This window comes from Taudactylus pleione, unplaced genomic scaffold (genome assembly GCF_031769625.1).
Source record: "Taudactylus pleione unplaced genomic scaffold, aTauple2 ptg000116l, whole genome shotgun sequence".
NCBI lineage: Eukaryota > Metazoa > Chordata > Amphibia > Anura > Myobatrachidae > Taudactylus > Taudactylus pleione.
The window spans coordinates 25,605,240-25,630,103 of record NW_028284518.1 but is presented as its reverse complement, the minus strand read 5'-3'; the positions used below and the strand labels follow the sequence as shown (position 1 = coordinate 25,630,103).

General features: G+C 43.2%; 1 protein-coding gene across 5 annotated transcripts in view; it reads right to left on the bottom strand.

Moving 5' to 3' along the window:
- The window catches only part of PIGN (phosphatidylinositol glycan anchor biosynthesis class N), a 491,207-nt gene that overhangs the window by 50,240 nt on the left and 416,103 nt on the right, over nucleotides 1-24,864 (bottom strand). For all 5 annotated transcript variants that reach the window (XM_088471817.1, XM_088471818.1, XM_088471815.1 and 2 more), the window contains one exon: nucleotides 1,747-1,789. In XM_088471817.1, coding sequence (XP_088327943.1) covers nucleotides 1,747-1,789 — 43 coding nt within the window. The remainder of the gene's footprint in view (nucleotides 1-1,746; nucleotides 1,790-24,864) is intronic.

Here is a 24,864-nt window from a genome sequence, read left to right as displayed (position 1 = left end):
CGTGTGGCAGACCCTGGCGCTGAAATGATTGGTTTGCTAAAGTGTGCATGTCCTGTTTATACAACATAAGGGTGGGTGGGAGGGCCCAAGGACAATTCCATCTTGCACCTCTTTTTTTTCTTTGCATTATGTACTGTTTGGGGCCTAGTTTTTCAAACTGCCATCCTGTCTGCCACTGCAGTGTCACTCCTAGATGGGCCACGTGTTTGTGCTGCCCACTCGTGTCGCTTAGCATAGTCATCCAGCTACCTCGGTGCAACCTTTTGGACATAAAATCACTATTGTGAGGTGTGAGGTGTTCAGAATAGACTGGAAATGAGTGGAAATTAAGGTTATTGAGGTTAATAATAGCATAGGAGCAGAAAAACCCACAAATTCTGTGATTTTACTGTTTTTATGCTTTTTTAAAAAAAAATACAGATCCAAAACACAAAACCCAGAACCCAAAACACGGAAGGGTGGTTTTGGCAAAACCAATCCAGATCCAAAACACGAAAAAAGATCCAGATCCAAAACACGAAAACTGGCCGGTGCACACCCCTAGAACATACAGCAGCCACCTGAAAATGATATTGGAACAAAGAAGTATAAAAAGGACACTACTATATATAGACAATTTGGGTGTAGCGCTATATCAATACCATTGTTGTTATATATATTTTCTATATTTTTTAATTATTTGACAAGACGATAACAATGTTCAAGCAATCGCTTAAAAGAGGAAACATGTTTTTTGTACTTCACGGAAACAACCCTGTTTTCTGGGTTCTTCTGAAATGAATTGTCTTAAAATTGCATATTTCACTTCAAATAAGATGTGCAGGTCCAGAACCACTCCTACTTATGTTCTAAACTATTTCTTTCTTCAACAAGAGGAATAAGAAATACAATTTTAGCGCCCTTCTGGCCTTTCATTTTGCAACATGGTATTTATGGACTGTGACTGATTATAGAATGTATAAAAAAGGGAAATTTGGGGAAAAGGAAATACATCGCACAGGCTTATTATAGTAGAATAGTATATATTTAAACATATGATGACAAAGCCACTGTATACACTGTCAAATATAGTATAAATGGAATATACTTATAATAGAGAAGTGGCGGTGCTCACTAGATTATAGAATGTGAAAGAACTTGTTGAAAGAGTTTCTGCTTATACCTATCCATTTCTGTAAAACATACAATTCCCTCTGTGCACTAATGTTCTGTATATTGTAAAAGGCAGGGTCAAACGCAGGATGTTTACAGGGGGATTTCCATACACACACATACATACAGTACATACACATATATATATATATATATATATATATATACACGCTTTTTTATATACTGTGTATCTATATATACATACACATATATATACACACACATATACACACACGTCACACATACCTTACACACACACATATATGTCACATATATATTACACACATTTACCTTGCGGCAGTCTGGCACCATGCCATTAGGCCCCTCCCCCTTGCAGCAAAATGCCGTGCTTCACGGGTCAATCAAGAGGGGCAGAGCAAAATGACGCAATTATATTGAATTGCGTCATATTGGCTCCGCCTCCTTCCAATTGACCCGTTGGGCGGGGGGGGGCTTATTAACTTGGGGCCTGCACTACAGTCTGTCAGGGGGGGTTCTAGGTACTCAGAAACCCCCCTGTGAGCGCTACTGAAATTAATTATTGGAACACAGCTTGCCAGCTTTATTAGAAAGGAAAATCTAACCATTACTTACCAGAGACATAATGTCCGATATCACAAGAACGATGAGAAACAGACTGAAAGAGACAAAGGTAAATATTATTTCAACATACAGTACTGTAGGAAAAAAAGTATATTTAAAAGTAACGCTACACACTGTACAGTACTTAACTAAATACACAGATAGCAATACTTGCTCAGGTTTTAAAAACCATGATAGTAATATTAGCATACAATACAGGGAGATATTATTGTAGCTTGTACTGTAGTTTAAAGTAAAAAGTAAGTCTAAAGCTGGGTACACACCTATTATTATTATTACATTTTATTTATAAGGCGCGACAAGTGGTCCGCAGCGCTGTACATATGTCAACAGAAGGGCAGTGCAGGGTACACAGAACATTACATTACGATACAGTAACCAAAACATAAACAGAGCATAAATAATAATTAGCACAACAATTCTCAGTACACTACGGCAGGGAAGGTGAAGGCTCTCATTGAAGTGCTAGAAAAGAGGGCTGTGAGACATTATGGAGGAGGACCCTGCTCCTAGGAGCAAGCTGGATACACACTGATATAATGCCAGGCCGTATTTATCTGTAGTACATCGCCGGGTGTGTACAGCGGATCTGTCTGTGAACGACAGCATTCACAGACATATCCGATCTGCTGTGCAGCAGAGCAGATGGCCGATTAATCTGCAAGATATATCAGTCATCTGCTGGTGTGTATGGGCGACCCGCCGATCGCTCGTACACATGCTGCGGGACCCGGCGGTGATTGATAGCTCAAATGGGCGGGCGATTGAAAATGCCTGCCCATTTCAGCTGTCAAGCCCGGCACACTGGGCAGACAGCAGATACAGATGGATCTATTTATGGGGTACATACCTTCCGTAGAGCCGCTGTCTCCGCTCTTCAGGCACCACCAGTGGCGGCTGGTGGAAGTGCAAAAAATATTTTTTTGTTCTTGCAAGTTACTATAAACAAAAAAAACTTTATTGAACCAACAATCAAAGGAGCTGCGGCATGTAGAGGAGCAGAAAGATGTAGCCGGAGACATAATGGGGCTGGCTGGAGACACAATGGGGGCTAGCTGGAGACACAGGGGCGCTGGCAAGAGAGACAGTGTTGGCTGGCTGGCGAGACAGAGAGAGGGGGGCTGGCAGGAGAGACAGAGAGGCAGCTGTCAGTGTTGGCTGGCTGGGGAGACAGACAGAGGGGGGCTGGCAGGTGAGACAGAGAGGTGGTTGGCAATGGGGGCTGACAGGCGATACATAGAGGGGTTGGCTGAAGAGACACTAGGGGTGCTAGCTGGAGAGACCGAGAGAGGGGCGCTGTCAGGTGAGACAGTGGGGGCTGGTTGAAGAGGCAAAGGAAGGGGGCTGGCAGGTGAGACAGTGGGTGCTGGCTGAAGAGACAGAGGAGGCTGGCTGAAGAGACAGAGGGGGCTGGCTGGAGAGACACTGGGGGGTGGCTGGATAGACACTGGGGACTGGTTGAAGCTAGAGACAGAGGGGGGTCTGGAGCAAGCCGGAGCCTAAGAGGGGGCACCATCGTCTATTTTGCCTCTGGGCGCCTGGCATGAACTTATGCCACTGATAATCACTAAATGCATTTTGAATCAGAAGTAATATTTTTTTGCCAAAGAGGTACTAAAAATATACAATGCTATGTTAAGAAGACATAATAATTAAATGCTAAAATAAATGTCTCCGTCCACTGAATTGAAGCGGACCTTTCACTGTGACAGGTCTGCAAATGAAAATTAAGAAGAGCACAGGAGAACTGTTAAGAAAAAGTGCTGCAAACACTATCTGAGCAATAAAAGCAACTAAAAATGCTTAAAATTAAAAAAATGAGAGTTATGGTAAAACTTACCTTTGTTAACGCTCTTTGTTCGAAATTCTACAGGGAGACCTTGAGGACCGGGCAGCACGAAGTTAAAGCTTTCAGCTCCCAGGATGCATTGATCCATCCCCCTATACCCCACCCCTGACCCAGAGGTACCTCAGTTTGTGACAAGCCAAAGGACGGAGGAGGAGAAGAGAGAAGGAAGATTGGTGAACACAAGAATCACACTCATACGTAGAAGGAGACAGGAAACCGGTGACCAGAAACATAACCCATGTGAAGCCAGGTGCGTCAGGGCCTGGCTTCACAGAGAGTTAACAAAGGTAAGTTTTACCATAACTCGTTTTCTTCTTCAGGGTCCACAGGGCTCCACAGGGAGAACTTGGGGATGTCCCAAAGCAGTTATTCAAGGGTGGGGACACTCCTGAGAGGAGAATCCGGCGTTTCTGTCACAACTGGGCACTAGGAATACCTCTGCTGAGGTCAAGAACCGGGGGGTTAGGAGAGCCGTGAAGCAGTGACGGGGGTGACAGATTAAAGGCCCTGTTTCAGAGGCACTCGCTATTTGCGAGCGCTCGCTCTGAAACAGGGCGGGCCATTTTTTTTTTTTACCCCGGCCTCCAGGCCGCTCATAAGCTGTGGGTGACCAACCACAGCTTTAGTGGGTGGCATGGCGATGGTCGCGATTATCGCGACCATTGGGCTTGCGATGAGACCCAGTGAACTTCCTGCTCTAATAGAGCAGGAAGTTCACTACTTCGGGAACGCCTCCGTTTGTGCAGCCACCCCCCCGACCCGCCTACAAAACGAGGCGAGCTGTCGATCAACATCGACAGCCGCCCTGTCTTGTAGCGAGCCCCGGAGCGAGTGATTTTTCACTCGCTCTGGGGCTCGTGCAAGTGTGCACTGCCCGGCCATCGACCCACTTGAGACACACTGGAACTCTTGAACCAAACTTGCAAGAGTACATGGGAGTGAGTACGCGGGAATACACTTGAGACGCACGGGAGGTGCAGATATGAACTTGTACTGTGATCCGGGTATTGAGAAGACAAAGATGCACTGGGGACGCACCGGGGGTGCAGGGACGGACTTGTACTGAAACACAGGAACTGAGTACAGTATGCTCTGGGAACGTACTGGAGGTGCAGAGATGAACTTGTACTGAGGTCCAGGTAATAAGTACACAAAGAGGTGCTTTGAGACGCACCGGAGGTGCATGAATGAACTTGTATTGGGACACAGGAACTGAGTACACAAAGTTACTATTTGAGACACATGGGAAGTTCGAACATGAAGACACAAGTACTGGATACACTGAGGATACAGGAACACTGGAAATAAGTACACAAAGCTGCTCTTGAGATGCACCGGAGGTGCGGACACGGACTGGTACAGGAACACAGGTAGTGAGGTCACAGAAGACAACAGGAAACCAGGAACACTGAGGAGAGTAATACAGCCTCTGGAACATGAGAAGGATGTCACAAGGAAACAGCAACATTCAGTCATGAGATCAGCTGAAAGACAGCATGACAGCCATTGGAGGAGACTGATCAGGTATGATGAACTAACATGGCTGCGCCTATGACCGCCACCACGGGAACCAGGACATACGCACGGAAGCCCTAGCAGACCCCAGGGAGAATCCTCAGCCATAACTCACCACTACCCATGGTGTCCGAACGCCTCGGAGACCAAGGACGCCAGTTCAGCGGTGAGTAAAGGCTGATCCCAGGCCACATCATGACAGTCCAAAGGAAGCATTATTAGAGGCAAATGTATCAAAGGCATAGAACCTCAGAAAGGTATGGACAGACGACTACGTGGCCGCCTTACAAAGCTGTTCAGCTACGGTGCCACGGCGAGCTGCCCACAAGGGACCCACAGAACGAGTAGAATGAGCAGTAACAGTACAGGAAGGCCTGCCTGCGAGTAAGCCTGTGAGATAGCCATGCGAAGCCATCTAGCCAATGTCTGTTTGTTGGATGGCCATCCCTTCTTGTGAAATCCATAGAACACAAATAAGGAGTCTGATTTCCAAAGAGAACCAGTATGGTCCTCGTAGATCCTGTAGGCACGGACCACATCCAAAGTGGGCTCACCTGCTGATAGGTCTGGTGATTGAAAGGCCGAGACTACAATTTCCTCATTAATGTGTAAACGAGTAACAACTTTTGAAAGTAAACCAGGGTGAGTCCGAAGCACAGCCCTGTCCTGATGGAATATCAGAAATGGGGAGTGACAGGAGAGCGCCCCTAAATCTGAAACCCTTCTGGCGGATGCCATAGCCAGAAGATAAAGAGTCTTTGCTGTGAGCCACTTGAGTTCCACAGATTCCAGGGGTTGAAATGGAGGACCCCGGAAGTCATAGAGAACTACTGACAAATCCCATTGAGCCACTGGAGGGACAAAGGGGAGGTGTATACGGAGGACACCCTGGAGGAAGGTGTGTACATCTGGTAGTGGAACATGTTTACGCTTAAACTAAATGGATAGAGCAGAGACATGCACCTTCAGCGAGACAATGCAAGTTGCCCGGAGGGGTGACAGAGCGGTAGCGCAGACGTGCTGCGGACAGTCTGCTGCTACCCGTTCACAGATAAATTACTAAAAAAAAATAAAAATAAACTTATTTGGGCTGCCTAAGCAGCCCACTGCAGAATGGTGACCCGACTCTGCCGGGCACCGTCGAAACTGAGGTGCCTCTGGCTCGGGGTATAGGGGGATGGACCAATGCATCCTGGGAGCTGAAAGCTTTAACTGCATGGTGCCCGGTCCTCAATCACCACCTACACCCCCAAGGTCTCCCTTTGGAGCCCTGTGGACCCTGAAGAAGAAAACTGTAATTTCAGTTTTTATAATTACCGATTGACTGGTTCTAAAAGAGGACTAATCGGGCATATTAAAATTGCTTCAACTGTAAACATGGGCCATGGGAGTTAAGAAAATTCCGTCTGTATATCTTCCCACAGCTCGCTGATACGTGTAGGTGCAGGATCTTGAGAGCGAATGCACCTCTCCACCATGTCCCAAAAACGCTCAATTGGGTTCTTGTTGAGTGAACATGGTGGCCACACCATTCATCAGAACTCTCCACAATACTTATAGAACCAATTCTGGACAACTTGGGACTGATGGCACTGTGCATTACCCTGCTGGAATATTCCATTGTTGTGGAAATTCATGAAGTCCATGAAGGGCTGCAAATGGTCATCAAGCAATACAAAGTAGCAGTTACCAGTCAATGACATGTCCAGGTGGACCATCAGATCCAACCATTGTCACATAAACACAATCCACAGCACTGTGGAACCAACACCAGCTGCACGGTTCCTTGTTGACAACTGGGGTCCCATAGGGTCTGCGCTACACCTGAACCCTACCATCAGCCTGAAACAACTGGTACCAAGATTCATTGGAACACGGCACATATTGCCAGTCCACAGGGCTAATTAGCAACGTCACGAGCCCAGGTGAGACGCTGTGTCCAGTGTTGTAGTGTTAAAAGGGGCACTCCGGTGGGTCTTCTGCGCCCATATCCCATGGAAGCTAAAGAATGCTGCACTGACCTGCTGGATATACGTCTGGTATAATCTACATTACATGTGGATGTTATTTGAGCCAGTGTCACTCGTCTGTTACCACGGACAATTCTGGACAGCCTGCACAACTTTGGAAATGGAATGTCCAATCCATCGAGCACCCACTATCATGCCCCGTTCGAACTACAATAATTCACATCACCTTGCCATGAGCAGCCTAGCTGGTGTTCAGACTGACTCATGAGATGTCAACATGCCCACCAAGAGCTGCCACAGGCCCAGGCACTGATTGGGGGGGGGGCACGATCAGTGTGATTGCTCCCCCCCATAGGCAGAGGAGAGGAGAATCTGCTTCAGCTGCTCAGCGGCAGCGATTAGCCTCTCTGTTCTCTCTGCAGCCCAACCCAGCACACAGCAGCATGTGCTGGGATGCTGACAGATAAGACAGTGGGGGATGGGGGGGTGCCCCTCCACATGCCTGGGCCCGGCTAATTAGTACCCACACCCCCCCACTATCTGCACCCCTGGATGTCAGATTGCAACTTATGCAGGTCTGGGCATGTCCAAGATGTCACAGTATGGTGACATCACCTACAATTACCTTTACATACCACTATCCCATGACTTTTGCCATTTAAGTGTATAATGCTTGCAAACATTATAAATTTTGTTTCTGAAACATTTTTTTATTAGAAGTATAAACGCATAAAAGGGGAAGGGGGAAAGGATACAGAAAGAAATAGGGGGAAAATAAACAGTAATTAGGGGGCACCCCTGACGAGCGCCATTAGCTATAGAGATAGTGGGGGAGAGAATACCATTCACCATAACTCTAGCTGATGGGCTGGAATAAAGGGCCATAATGGAAGACAGGGCTCTTCCCGAGAACCCAAATTGTTGCAACACAAAAAGACTTTAAGTATCCCCAATGAAGCCTATCAAAAGGTCTTCTCCGCGTCCAGTGATAAAAGAAGTAGAGGTTCATTGAAGGCGGAGAAGGACTCAATAACATTGATAACACGATTAGTGTTGTCCGCGGCTTGTCTGCCACAGACAAATCCAACCTGGTCCTGATGGCTAAGAGAAGGGAATAATGGACTCAATCAGCAATTAATATATCCATCAGGATCAGGGGCCTTATTCAGAGGCAAAGAGTCAATAACCCTTTCCAATTCAGCCTCTGTCCATAGATTACCAAGGGCAGATACTGCAACCTCGTCCAGTGTAGGCAAATGTACACTAGAAATTTTTTTGGCAATACTGTCAGCTGTGGGTTGCGGAACTAGGGAATCCCTAACTAAATTATAAAGATTACAATAATATTCTGCAAATGCAACCGCCATCTGCTTAGGATCCGTCACTTTAGCCCCCACGGGGTTGAAGACTGCTCAGATTTGTTCCCTTGCAAGTTTCCCTCTCAACTTGTGTGCCAACATACGGCCAGCTCTATCACCTTGTACATAAAATTTTTGGTTCAACCTCAAGATGGCTTTATGAACTTCTTGCAATGCTATTATATTCCACTCTTCCCAAAGTTTAAGTATCTGACGATAGAGCTTAGAATTCTGAGGGGAGCATTTATGTTTGACTTCCAGATCTGCCAAACGTAATTCCAAATCAGCCTGACGCTTAAGTCCTAAAACGGGCCGCAGATTGGATTGAAAAGCCTCGCATCACCACCTTTAAAGAGCACCAGAAATTGAATCGAGACGTGTCACCTGGGGAATTAGTCTCCAAATGCATTGATAGGGATTGGAAAATCTTTTGTTTGGATTGTAGATTGGATAGCAAATTATCCCCCAAGCACCAAGAACTAGGAGGGACTCTATGCACCTCCACATCCCAAAGCAAACTAAGGGCTGAATGGTCTGACCAAACTTTGGGTAAAATAGCAGCTTTTTTAATATGTTGTAGTGTCCATTTATCAGATATAGCGAAGTCAATGCGGGAGTATGAATGATGGACATGGGAATAAAACGCATAGTCCCGTACAGAGGGATTTTTTTCCCTTTATATGTCGTAAAGATCATATTCAAGTAGAATGTGACTAAAGGTATGGGAATGATCCCGGGGTACATGAGATCTTAGTTTACATGTTGAGGAAGATTTATCCATGGATGGGTTGAGAACCATATTAAATCCCCCAATAACAAAACAGACCTCCTTCGGTGGTCCTGTAACTTGGAGCAAAGGCGTTTACAAAAAGAGATCTGCCTAGCATTGGAAGCATATACCGAAACTATTGTGACTGTCAATCCCTGCAAATTCCCTAATAAAATCAGTAAGCGGCCCTCTTGTCACGACCCATCACAGACCAGTCCTTCTCCACACGGGGACACTCGGGCAATGCAGCTGAGATATCGTCCATATTCCAGGACACAATAAGTTGCACGCCGTCTTCTGGAGATGAAACAGGAGTCACGTAGCCATTACGCATAATCAGAAGCTTGGTTGGAAATACCCATCTGTATGGAATGTCCGCCTTCCTGAGGGCTTTTGTTACTGGAAAGAAGGATCTATGTTTAGCCAATGTGGTGACCGAAAAGTCTTCAAAGATCTGAAGGTCCCCCAAGATTGGAATGGAGGTCTCTGACGGCCTAGCTGCATGAAGAATAGATTCTTTCACATGGAAGTAGTGTAATCGCATCAAGGTATCTCTTGAGGCACCAAGGGGGTGCAATTCTTGCTTTAGGGAGATGATGAATACGATCAGGAAGTCCACACCAGAGAACGTAGGAAAAAGTTTCATGAAGAGATCCGTAATATATTCCGTGAGATTCGTATTTCGGATTGATTCCGAAATACCTCAAATGTTGATATTATTACGGCGGGACCTGTCATCTAGATCCCCTACCTTATGTCGCATGGAGGTCACCTCCGTTTGAAGTTGGTCATGTAGGGTGATCAAATCATTATGGGATTTGACGACTTCCTCCAGTTTGGTCTCGAGATGGTCTATGCATTCACCCATCTATTTATTAAGGCATCTATTTATTGCTGACAGGTCTGTAATGCTGCTCGGAATTAAGTCAGTAGTAGTTTTAAAGGACATTAGTAGTCGCTTCATAGATCCCACCGTCAGGGGGCATCGTGCTCCATGGAGTTCGTCTGTAGGGAAGTCGATGGAGAGGTTTTCAGATGTATAGTGGACTCCAAAGGCAACTGAGCCAACTTATCTCGGGTAGATGACCCCTTGATCCCAGAGATTGGATATGGTTGTTTAAAAAAAGTTACTGTAGGTACCTTGTCAGGTCCTTTTGGTCATTTAGATGGCATTTAGAATCTGAGACTTAATAATAATATTCGTACAAAGAGGAGAGAAAGCAGACTCTTTTTTATGGGGCACTCTAACTGATTTGCATGATTCAGCTAAAATATAACCTTTATTAATGTATTAGTTAAAATGAATGAGTCAAAAAATTATTTAGACAAACTATGGTAATAATTATGCTCGGGGTATACACAGCAACATTTTTTTGTTCAAAAAACATCAGATCCATAAATATCACTTGACATGAGTTTAGTTTCTCTCTCCCGCAGGCCTCCAGTAGTCACAGCCCCCAAACCGCAGCCCCCAGCTTGAGAAAGAGTCCTGATCTGCCCCTCACCTTGCAGCCGAGATCCAATAGCGGAAGTCGTGGTGGTCGCGGCAACCGGACGTCCGCTGCCGGAGACCGCAGTGCAGCTTCTGGTGAAGTACTAGGCCTCAAACGTCGGCCACGTCTGAGTGCACCGCGATCGACGGGGACCGGACCTCCGGGCTTCTCCTACCTGTCAGTGGTCCGGGGGTGTGATGGTAACGGGGGGACCCTCTAGAGAACCACCGATCCGAGCTCAGGAGCCGGAGCTTGGTAAGGCCACTTCCTCTCTCCTTAGCTGCCAGGCCACGCCCCCATACAATTTTATTTTGACAAAATGAATTCAATATGATTTGGCCAATACACAATGAGTTGTGGCCAAAACATTCCATTTCAAAAAGGAAACTGCCATTTACCTTCAATACACACCTGACTTTGTTCTACTTCCAAGGCATGAAACTGCAGTACTTGAATAATTGCAATAACACTGTGAGATCCAGTGTATTTAGATGAATTATAGACAGCATATTCCTTTACAAGCACAGCTACACTTTAGAAGTAAATACACAGCTGTATAATCCTTTTCCTTCTAAGAAAAAGCCAATTTCCCATTTATCCACAGCCTGAGTATCTATTGAATACAGTAATATGACACATGGTAATTACAGGAAACAACTACAGCCTGACTGACAGACATTCTATTTTTATTCCCAGTTACACAAGAAATACATGTTTTTTAAAATGATGTTTATTTTTGAAAAATGAGATATTTTCCTTCATAGAGAAAACTGTACAACAAGTAGACATAACCCATACATAAAAATCCAGAGATTAACAGTTAGGAGTCAGATACATACAGAATAATCAAATATAAGGAAAACATTACAGAGACATAGCATAGTATAATATACAGAGTGATCGACTCATCAGTGTCAGATCCGGGAGAACCACACAACATTGTTTTACAGAATATATCTTTCAAGGTAGGCAGAATCTTCTGGGCACAGCATCCTCTGAGACTCCAAAGGGATCAGCCGGTAAACAATAGGAGCGCTACAGGCCATACGAATTGAAGCAGTACTCTCAGTCTCAGAAGTTTCAACCCACCCCTGCAATATAGGTTGAAATGTCAGAGATATGTCAGCATGCAACTCCATCAGCTGGGCTGCCTACCTCTTTTCAGAAGCATTTATGGATTTCCATAATATGGACAGAGGATACACTCATATCAGAAGAGGATCGTAGTAATAGGTAAGTATCAGTCCAGAGGATAACAGTAAAAATCCACAGGGTAACACACAGAGCTCGAGCAGAGTTAGTCACAGGAGAGCAGCAACCATCGCTTCAAAGACAGCCTAAAGAGCCTAGCAAAACCCGCAGACCGCAGGAGATAAATATCCACAGCACCTCATATCTCATCTTTGCTAGGGAATGGTGCTCAAAGCAGCAGCAGAAGTGACAAAGAGACACCAGCAGAGGGTCTCCAAGATGGCGGGTGGCAGTCTGAAGCACACAACTGAGTATCCGCACCACAGGGTCCGAACTCCATTATCCAGTCAGAACAAGGCAGCAGGCACCGATAAGTGGTCCAATGTCGGGAACTCCCAAATTCCCAGGGAATCACCGCAGAACAGTGTGGGCAGACAGGAAGCTTTTGCAATGGTGACCTGGTGCCCGTACGCAGTGCAGGCCCCACCAGCACGAAGGGAGAAAATGGACACACAGAGACCTGGAGCCTGGCAGAAACACTCCCCCGGGCAGCATGACGACACCCGACAACAAAACAATGTAGGTAGAAGTCTTGGGGTAGCTGCAGGATTAGTCAGCAGGATATTTAGGCTGGAGAGCTGCAGGACCAGCTTCCCACTCCATGCCCACCCAGGCCACACCCCCACACTTCAAACATATTTACACGTCTGTCTGTGCCTCAGCTCCTCATAAATAAAAGTACATGTAAGCATGTCTTCTTATTTTGCAGAAGATAAATTCCATCTGCAACAACTGGGAGTAAACCACCATTTATAGAGGATTACAGAAACCAGTTGAATGAACTCAGCAACCTAGTAGATTAAAAAAAAGTTAAGAAAAACCAGCACTGTAATCAACATTAAGGTCACTATTTAGCTTCATTCATGGTTACAGCAATCTACTGTGCTAAAGGGTTACTGCACATCTCATCAGAGCCACTATTCGTTAGTTTCTCTGGTGAAAAGTTGTTCAATGCAAAGCATGGGGAAGCGTATTTAAGAAACTCAAGAACAATACATGTGCAATGCCATCCCTGTTATCACTATTGTAATCTCTAAATTACAATAGCAGAGACGGACAGCAGAAAAAAAAACTTTTTTAAAATAAATAAAAAAAAACTTTCATCACCATTTAATTTTGTCTGTTTTTAAAAATTTTAATCCATTGCGCAAGGGTTAAGCACACGCAAAGACATCGAAGACAATCCCAGTATCGCCAGGGAGTATCACTCAGCTATCCTGGGGAACTCATCTTAGTAACTTGTGGTGATAACTGATATTTTGCAATGATAAAAAAAAAAAATTTAATCAGTGGTGGATTCTACTTAGGAGCTGCAAAGTTGCAGCCCTTCCCCCAAGTAAAATCCACCACACACATGGACTTATTAGCTGTGGCACGGATTTCCCATTGGAAGCTCTCCCCACTAATCACATGATGGACAAGCAGTCCCAAAGGAAGGTGTTTACAGTCCAGTCTGCGACAGCAGATAGTGCTACACAAGGGAAGCCCCTGCTATCATTGCAGCCCTTACTGGCTACTAAGAGCTCTAGCAGATGCAGTCCGTAGAAGCTAGAAGGCTTTTTTATTTGTTGTCCTTCTCATGATAGTGATCCTTCTCATGTGCACAATTGCAGACTGCCCTTCACCCAAGCCGGCAAACACAGGAGCTGTAGCTAGTTATCACCTTATATTAGTAAGACCTATTACAATGTTGAAAAAAAATTTAATTACATTTTGATTTTATTTAATTAACACAAATGGAATAATGCATAGTTTAAGTTACTCCAGATTGAGTAGAGTGAAATACTAAAAATTAATTATTGTAACTAATTCTTATTGGCTGATTGCAAATTAATCTCTGAAGCCCTTTGCGTCTTTTCTTTGTTGCTTGTGCATATATGTCTTTGTGTGACAAATTTGCTTATGTTTAAGCAAATTTTTCAAGACAGGTTTTATTGAAACAGAATAGTAAATGAGTATTTCTTAAGCAAAACAATTGGTTAAAAGTATACGTGTAACTATGTGACATACAGTACCGTATGTCTGACATAAACTGAGCCCATATGTAATGCATAAGCCTATGTGCTTGAGCATAAGTAAGATATTTTTACATGCGGCTTCTTTGAGTTTATTACCAAACTGTGACAAACTAAGCATTAAGCCAAAACAAGCAGAAGACAAAGAAAAAGGGGAACAATTTATATAACTGACAGGCTATAAACTGTGACAAGAGAAGTAGTACTAACAAGCATGTGAGAATGAAAAGTCTTTTTTAACTTGGTGAGGTAAAGAGAAGGGTATGGGATGGAGGGTTGGATAGTTATTACAGGTAGGGGGAGAAATGCCTCAGCTATGTTTGAAGGGCACTTGTAGAAAGCAGATTGGGAGGGGGGTTCAACTAATTAAGTGTGTACATTCAGGGATTCCTATGGAGGGTCAAGCAATACACAGCCCAAAGAGGGGAAGGGTAGAATTACATATATAACCAATGGACCCAATGAGATCATATTTGTCCTCCTTGTCACGGAGATCATATGTGATCTTTTCCATTTATTCTATAAACCAGATGAAAGATTTCAGAGATGAGAACCAAGTGGAATCTGCTTTTTTCCTGTACTTAGCTATCAGACACCGCACAGCGGGCAGAACATGGGATGCTAATTTTGCTGTATGGATGGATGGGAATAACAAAGATGAAACGACCACGGGTCCGTCTGAACAGGTCACAGAAGGAGTGAGTAAAGGAGGGTTCAAATTCTGTCAGAAGGAGAAGATCCCTGGGCACATCCGCTAGATATGTAGAAAGGAACATGCATGACCACATCCTTGCCAGCAGGTGGAGGAGGTAAAAGCATACATTTAGCAAGCATATCGGGAGTAAGGTACTATCAGTTACATTTGATTAAATCGGAGATTGAGCTGGAGGCTACCTCTATGCTAATGGTCTGCCAACAATCCTCTTCAGGTAGGGGCCTCAAGTCTCTATCTTACTCCCTCTCATGTCTGTATCCAGAGTCCAAGTTGTGTGGTCTACAAAGATGTGTTAGATTATTTAAATCAAGCCATTTTGCAAAGGGGAAGATAGGCATTCAGTAGTTTATCAAACTGAGACATAGGTGAGGGTGGCCTGCCTGAAAGGAAAGGGCCAGCTTGCTCCTGGGAGACCTACCATTCCAAACAAATTTACTAAATACTTTTGAATAGAAGAAAGCTCATAGATAGGGAATCTAACAGGAAGGGTCTAGAAGTAATAGAGGAGTTTGGGGAGGGGGTTCATTTTAATGGCAATGATCCTGCCCAGCCACAAAATAATCAGGAAGTGCTAGGAAAATAATTCAGCTTTAATGTTCCATTTGAAATTGAATGTGGAGGAGATAGAAAGAATTTCAAGTGGGGAGAGGCTGAAGAGTAATGCTTCTAATTTTAGTATATTTATTTTGATTTTAGACAGAGTGCTATAATAATCCATGGCTTTAAAAGGGATTGGGAGAGATGTCCTTGGTAAACATCTTAAGAACAGCTTGTTATTAAGATCCCCATCTCCATATCTCTAAACTTCAAGAACAGCTCTAAGGGTGGCAGCAAAAGGTTTTATGATCATCACTGATCCCATGTGAAAAAGCTACTCGAGAGACCTAATGCTCTAAGGTCTGGATAATAAAATACCATGAGATCAAATCAAAAGCCTTTTCTATGTCAAGTGACAAGACAATTGACTGGGTTTTCCTTGCATTCAGAACATGATGCAGGTCACCTATCCTCCTTGTGTTATTGCTAATCTCTCTGCCTTTTATGAAACCTACTTGGTTGTAGTGGACCAAGGAAGGAAAGACACTGTTTAATTTATTGGCAAGGATATTTGCATATACTGTAACTCAACATTTTTATTAAGCATAGAGATAGGATAGTTATTGGCACAGGAGTGCCATGACACTGTGAGGATTGAGATCTGGGACTGAAACCCCAAGACTACTTGTGGAGACTGCCACAAACAGAAAGACATATTGTAGGTCAAGTATATCAGGACTATAGTACCAGCTGGTTCAGTTGGGATAAGTAGAAGAGATTCCTGAAGGGCTTATAGTAGATTAATACAGGCAGGTTGGAGAGACAAAGACAGCAGTAGGAGCAGTGAATAACTGCACAGATGATGATAGCTGAAAGTTGTACAAAAGTGGAATAGCACTGACAACTGAAAGTCACAGGGTGAAGGGAAACTCTGTAAACTAATACACAGTGAGCTGGATCACACCGGACACTTGGAAATTACAGTGAGCTGGAGTAACAGTGGAGACTTGGAAATCAGAGTGAGCTGGAATTAGATTGTAGACTTGGAAATCACAGGGAGCTGAAGTAACACTGGAGGCAATGAAATTGCAGTGAGCTGGAACACATTGTAGACTTGAAAATCTCAGTAAGCTGGAAAACACTGGAGACTTGGAAATCACAATGAGTTGTAACACACTGGAGACTTTAAAATAGCAGTGACCTTGGAGACTTCGAAATCACAATGAGTTGTAACACACTGGAGACTTTAAAATAGCAGTGACCTGGAGACAAAATGGAGACTTGGAAATTGCAGTATGTAGGAATCCTCAGAGTATACGGGAACCTGGAACCAGCATACTGTCCAAAGGGGAAAGACGCAGTACTGGCAACTATTGTCAGTACTGTCTGGTTTAAACAGGGCAATCTCGCTGATGATTGGACGAGCCGAACATGTGACCTGGACACTGTAGATTAAGAATGGCTGGCCAGATGACCTCATTCCATGTTGGCGAGCGGGGCTATCTCAGATGCTGGCATACCTGGCATTGGGGGGGAGTCGTCTAGCTTGTGACAAAGAGTAGATATATTCCCGTTCCTTATGGATGATTGGGATACACGTTTTGAGGGATTATTTAGGCCAAGGCATACCTTTAAGCATTTAATTAAAGAGAATATGAAGACAGACCCGGATATCAACAACATTTTTATAGTAAGAAGCTATGAAACCATCAGTTCCCATGCTTTGTCTGAGTTTTGACTCTTCAAAGCCTGTTCACTAACATCTATTGTACTAAATTTTGGAGCTAGTTTGAGTAGATATTCAAGAAGGTAGCCTAGAAAGCCTAACTGCTGCCAAAAACCATCTCAATAAATGTAATCGGTTCCTGGTTTTCAAACGTGCACTGGATTGTGGGAGATTATAGAGTTCTAGATAGTATTTTTGGAATTCAGAACACGTCATCTGATGGTCATAGGTAAGAATTGCAATAGAGTCCCAAACAGCCAAGGAATTTCAAGCTGAATTTTTAGCGCAGAGTTTAGTAGCTAATAAAATATCAAATTTGTCACCCTTTTCATAGTTGCATTGGTTGTGCCACTTCAATTTATTAGCTACTTGATATGAAAGAAGGAGGTTAAGTTCTCCTCGCACAGAGTTAGTTTTTTTTAATTATTATTTTTATTGAAGTACATTGCATTGTAAAAAGAATAAAATAAAACAAATAAGTGTTACATGAATCAAAAAAAAAGGAACACATGAAAAAAAGCAATATTTTTTGGGAGTAGATGTGAATGAAACATCTTTTGTTCAAAGCATGAGGAATCAAACATACAGTGAACAAGTGAATAGCAATAAAATAAAAATGGGATATACTGTACTAAGGCGGGGGGGCAAGCCCTGCATAAGAGCCTCATTCTCACAGTGACATAAACCCTACTTCCTCCTTGCAAATACGTTAAACTAAGGAAAATTGGAGGATCATTAGCTGCCATCCTGAGTTCATACAAAAAGGTATGTTGACTTTGTGATCCAATGTAAAGAGAGAGAGAATCAATATAGATCCCATACCTCAAAAAAGAAGCCTGTGTATACCTCCTTTTCCCACAATCTCTTCATACAGTCTATTTTAAAGACATGCACTAGCTTTTCCTTAACAAGAGAAAAGGAGGGAGTCTCTCTTTGGATGCAATTCTGTAGAATAGTCTTTCTTTCATCTGTACTTAAAGGATTGCCAGAAGCAATTGTTTACTACACCTAGGGGTAAATTTACTAAGCTGAGAGTTTGGGAGAGTTTGCAAACTCTGGAGAGTTTGGCCATTTTTTCCCACTCTCAAATTTACTAATTTCAAACTCGGGAGAGAGATCTCCTTTGCTATGGGAAAATACTGGAGAGTTAGCAAACTCTCTTCAATTCACCATCTGAAAACGTGAGAAACTTTTCACTGGTGAAGATAGGATTCTGGAATTTACCAAGCAGAGAGTTTCGAAACTTTCATGAGATGGGCAAACACTCCTTTAAAAACTCGTGAAAAAAATACACCTGCCTGTGATTTGAGAGTTTGGCAGAAACATACACAGATCGCTGTGATCCATGTATGTTTCTGCCTGTAAATATAGAAAATAAATTTAAATATCCAAAAAAAAAAATGACATAGGTCCCCCCCAAAAAAAACTTAACCAGCCCCAGGCTTGTCAGCCTGTCCTGGTTTCTAAGATTACGGGGAACAAAATGTGTATGGTTCCCTTGTAATTTAGAAATCAACACCAGGCTGCAGGGACAGTCCTGATGTTAAATATAGGGGGGGGGGGAATTGCGTAGGGTCCCCCCTATATTTAAAACCAGCACCAGACCCAAAACGGCCGGGCTGTAATGCCACCGCCGGAGACCCTTTCACCGGGGCTCCAGGTCCAAAGCATTAGCAGCCCAAGCCGGTCAGGCCAAGCCGGGGATCTCAGGGGAGGTGGGAACCCCCCAAAAAAGGAGTCCCCGTCTCCCTTAACCCCAGGCTTGGTCTGAAGCCTGGGGCTCTTCCCCGCACCCCTGGAGCATTGGGTACGGGGGTAATAAAATGGGAATATTTCAGTAAACTATTGTATTTTACAGTGGGACTACAGGTGCCAGCATGCATGCCCTTAGGCATTTGTGGAACTACAAGTGCTAGCAGACGGGTGGGACCTGTACCCAGACTGTAAAATAAATAGTTATATAAACACAAAACACAAAAACCGTGCAAAGTATACCTTTATTACACACACTTACCCATTCACACATACTTACCTATACAAGATGTTTCTGTCCCCTTGTCCAGTAGAATCTGTGTTGACTGGCCCTGCAAAAAGATTTCATACTCACCTATATCCTGGCGCTGGTCTCCGCAGTAATCCATGGCTTTTGTAAAACGAAAAAACAAACTTCACGCACCGGGTATCAGTATGTGTGTTGCCACACATACTGATTCCTCCCGAATGCCAGCTGACGGGACTGCACGGGGTTTGCATGTCCCGCCAGCCAATCAGTGGCTGTGCTGACTGTAGAGCGGCCGCTGATTGGCTCAGGCTACTGACAGTTCCCACGTGGGAACTGTCAGTAGCCGGAGCCAATCAGCGGCCGCTCTTCAGTCACCGTGACCGCTGATTGGCTTGCGGGACATGCAAACCCCGTACATATAGTTTGTGTGTGTATATATATATATATATATATATATATATATATACATACATACACACACTGTGTGTGTATATGTTTATATATATATATATATATATATATATACACACAGCCAGGTGCATAAATATTGGGACATTGACAGAATTTTCATATTTTGGCCTCTATTCACCACCACAATGGCTATGAAATGAAACAAACAAGATGTGCTTTAACTGCAGACTTTCAGATTTAATTTGAGGGTAATTACATCCAAATCAGGTGAACGGTGTAGGAATTACAACAGTTTCTATATGTGCCTCCCACTTTTTATATATATAACTCTATATACTGTACATGTGTACTATATATATATACACAAAGCATGTATATATATTCACTTCGTGTGTGCATATATATATATATATATCATATATATGTAGTGTGTATGTATATGTATATATATTAGTACATATGTATTTTTATGTATGTATATCTATATAAAAGGAATCGGTATGGAATCCCGGCTGCCGCATAGCCAGCAGTTCGATTCCCGGCAGCGGCAGCCCGACAGATCAGCAGAGCCCGGCAGCGGCAGCCCGACAGCACTGGAATCCTGATTGTCCCTAAGGTAAGTATAAACTAACCTAACCCTCCCTTAAGGGTGCCTAACCCTAACCTCCCCCCCAAGTGCCTGACCCTAATCCCCCCTCTAAGTGCCTAACCCTAACCCCCCCTTCCCCGCTGCCTAAGCCTAAGTCCCCCGGGGGTGCCTAACCCTAACCTCCAGTGGGGGTTGGCTAACCCTAACACCCCCTTCCCCTAGCCTGACTCTAACCCTCCTGGGGGGAGCCTAACCCTAAGTCCCCCCCGGGTGCCCTAAACCTAACCCTCCCCCCAGCGGCTGTCCGCTCGCGACGCCTGACATCCCTTCGATCGGGATGCCGGGCGCCGGTCACCCAGCACCGGGTAAATGCTGGGCGCCGGTCATTTATCCCACGCCGAGATAAAGCAGCCGGGTAGCCGGCTGTAGGTATTAAGGCAGCCGGTTTCCCGACTGCATACCATATAAAAATATGTATGCATATCTATATAATAAAAAAATATATGTATATGTTTATATATATAGAGAGAAAGTGCAATATTTGAATGAGATAGGAAGGGGCAGGTGCAAGATTAAAGTTTTTGTCAGGTTACATACACACATAATAATTACCAAGCTAAATACCAACACCGGGCAAACAATGGTGATCCCAATCACACTCTTTTATGTTTACAGTTTAGGCCCGTATTCAATTCAAAGCGAAAAGCCGAGATGCGCAAAAAATTATTGCCGATTGCAACTTTTCACCAGATGGAAAATTATCTCCGTATTTAATTGCAAACACTTTTCGCGTACGCGAAGACGCAATGCATTGTAATAGCTGAAAAAGATTTGCCTCTATATAGGTGGAGAAAAATGTGCAAAATCGCTATTTTGTGGTGCAAAGGTGGGGAAACCACTGCCAGGTCGGTGCAGCAGGGAGGGTGGGTGGGGGTGGCTTAAGTGGGCGCAACAAGGGCGTGTCGGCACAATTGCTTCATCGTGACCCCACCCCCTGCTTTATATAGCAGATATTACCGGCATTATAAAGCAGGGGCTACAATAGCGCTATTCATCCTGCCGAAAATTTGGATCTTGCAACTCTATCTATCTATCTATCTATCTATCTATCTATCTATCTATCTATCTACTGCAGTCCGCAGGTGGACTACGGTCTGACCCCTATGTACCAAATTCCAAAAAGCGTACCTTATAACAGTTTGGCCCCATACTTATGGAGCCATTTTTGCAGCCACAGTTTACATACTGTATATTATTTGTATTTAATATTAATATTTAATAATGTGCATATTAAGTAAAATGCAGATTAGTTTGATTTAATATTTATTTAGTATTATTTATTATGTTTTCATGTTCTGCACCTTTTACTTTGTTCAAAGGTAATTATTGGAAAACTAGCAATTTTCAGGTATATTTCTGTTTAAGCACCTTATTAATAAAAATTGGTGCATTTTATTAATAAACCATAGTTTGAATTTTTTTTTTTTTATAGAACAGGTGGTGTATGCTTCATATAATCAAAGAGGGGAGGGAGATTGAGATGGTTGAATGTAGGTCGGTAGCTGTGCTTCATGGTGCTAGCCACACCCCATGGTACAGACCACACCCCCACATCACTGGTCACACCCCCATATCAGTCATCACACCTTCTGCGCCATCATGCAATAGGCCCTTCAAAAATTTCAGCTCCAGGCCCACAAGGGCCTTAATCTGGAACTGGGTTCGGATATGCACGCCGAGTTCGGATTTTTCCCTCCAAAAATCGGGTCTCAGATAGAGGCAAAACTTAATTTTCATGGACAAACATCATCATTTCTGGACAAAAATCCATGGAAGATTATGTCTGTCCATGAAAGATGACATTTTGCCTCTTTCTGAGACCCGATTTTTGGAGGGAAATATCCGAACCTCGGAGCGATTGTCCTAATATTTTATCAAGAAAGTTGCACCAATCAATATCAGAAAAAGCTCTAATATGCCCTGCTAATACAATAATGTGCCTGTAAGAAGGCCACAGGGTGAGACCTCAAAACTTCATATTAATTAGCAGCTATTAATGGCCGTTTATTGATTAAATGAGATATACATGTCCCCTACCCGACATTTGTGAAAGACTCAGAGGCCATGCCAAGTTGGTGTTCAGTCAATAAATCCATGATTTTGGGTATGAGTTTAAAATCTGTATTACACACAGATATTAATAGTTGTGGATCTGCATTAGGCATGTTTTCAAAAAATATTAGAAACAAATTATAACTTCTAAAGAAAAGAAAAGTTTGCATTTTTTTTTTTTCATAGAGCTTGAAGACACTTAAGCTGGGTACACACTGTGACAATGGATCGGTCAGCAGACCGATTTGCCATAAGAGCGGCCAATTGGTAAGCTATACACAATTACCAATTGGCTGCTGGAATGTGTCTGGGCTGACATCACAACTGGGCAGGCATTTAAATTAGTAAATAAACCAAATGAGGTGGTGCTAATCACAGAGTCAATAAATACATATAGGTACAGTATCTCTACCTTTAAAAAAAAAAAAAAAAAAAGATTATATATACATACTGTACAAAATATATATAAATAAATGTATAAAATTGTTACCTCCCGAGAGTGGGAAACAATAATAATCTGTAAAATAGCTCTTAAAGATGATTCAACTGCTCAAAACTAGATAAAATACAATACTGACAGAGAAATTAAAGTGTCATATGAGTGCCTTAAAAAATCTGTGTATATTCCTGTAGGCAGGACAAGTGTTCACCACTTTGGGATATGGCAGGGGTACAGTCACAACTGTAGTAAATTATACTGGCTCGCGTATCCACTTGCCTATTAAATAGAACGATTGAACGATTAGGACATCATAATCATTCAACGCTCATTAATCGTGCATAAATCGGGCATCTTAATGTCGGAAACGACCAGCGATGCGTGCTCCCTTGTTTCCGACAGCTATCATCGCCTGAACATGCCGGTCAATCTGCCGATAACGACAGATTGGGCATGTTCGGGGATGAAGGAGGGTGACTGCACTGAACGACATATCGTTCAATGTGGGCACCTACATCATGAGGAACGACTGAACGATTACGATGTTGTAATCGTTGAAACGTTCCTCAGTCGGCAAGTGGATACACACCTTTAGATCAGCCTCCCAAACTTGGCTGCAGTCACATTGTTGCAGTGTATTCCTGTGTCAATAGAATATCTCAATGCTAGAAAGTGGGGAGTTGTGAAGTGGCTATTGCTGATATGTATGTGACTGCGGACCTGGAATACCCGTGATCACACTACTGCAGCTCACCTGATTTACAGGTGTCATGAAGTAGTCCCAGCTGCAAATGAAAGAAGCATCCTCTGCAGATAGTTAATTAAAGTTGCATAATAAAAAAATTGTTCTGTATGTGAGATGGCGTAGTGATCATATTATAGGGACAGTGATACTCCTATTCTCTCCTGTACAGTGGGGAGGCAGCAGATTAAGTGCATGGAATAGATTCCTACTTTATTGTTTTACTGTATAATTAAAGTTGCAGTTTCCACAATTAGATACAGTAGCTCTTCTGCAAACACACACACATAGTCTAAAGCAGGGAACAAGGATATATAGATATCACTGCTCCCAAATAGGTGGATGGGCTGTTAATGAAAATGATAGAACTCCAAACTTTGCAAATATGCTCCATATCTTCAATGTGAAAAAGCTGCCATTGTGCGGAGAAACCAGGTATAAATTTTATATGTTTATGGATACATTTTATGTATATATGCTTTTTTAATAAAATGGTGAGATACCTACAGCATATTTATTTATTAACCCCGTTTGATTAGCGTTGCCTCGTTTGGTTTCTTTGCATTGTTGTGAGATGACTGGCAATTTCCTCTATAGGGGAGCAGCTTTTATCACTGTTAGGGACATTTTTGAGTGAATCTGGGGCCAGGATTATATTCAAATGTAAATGTAACCTTTGGCCTGGAAAAGACAGCCCAGGTCCATTAATGTTGGTGTAGCCATCACTACTGACAGACATTTACACCTGTTGTTCTGACATATAGGGCTCAATCCAATTAGGTGCGAGGTGCTATTTTCTCTTCTAATTCACACAGATAATTAATTTTGCAATCCAATTAGCATCTCACACTGAACCAGTCAGACTGAATTCGCATTTTTTCATTCGCACCTCCCTGAGGGTGAGATTGAAAGGAAAATCTTTATTTTAAGGTTAAAATGTCGGGACATCAAATACATTTAATTTTGGGGGGTATAAAAAAGTCCTCAAATTACCCCAAAATCAACTTTGTCGTTAGTTTAGGTATGCCATAGCATTCCAATGCGCAATATTTTATAAAGCTTCAGTGGAAGCTTACATAAAACATTCTAGCGGGATAGCAGCCTCTAAAAGATTGTAACATGTAACCTCATTCTACAAGGGCAGGGCCGTTTCCTCTGAGCCACCTCAGCAGTTGTTAGCAGAATTCTCTGTCTACATAATATTTCCCTTCATTACTACATGACAACCTGCTGGCAACAGCAGGGCTTTTCCAGATCAAATCTTCCTTTTTTCTGGCCAGTGAAGCACTGAGTGTTTTTCTCTTCTATTGTTTATACTTGTGGAGACTGCCACAAACAGAAAGACATATTGTAGGTCAAGTATATCAGGACTATAGTACCAGCTGGTTCAGTTGGGATAAGTAGAAGAGATTCCTGAAGGGCTTATAGCAGATTAATACAGGCAGGTTGGAGAGACAAAGACAGCAGTAGGAGCAGTGAATAACTGCACAGATGATGATAGCTGAAAGTTGTACAAAAGTGGAATAGCACTGACAACTGAAAGTCACAGGGTGAAGGGAAACTCTGTAAACTAATACACAGTGAGCTGGATCACACCAGACACTTGGAAATTACAG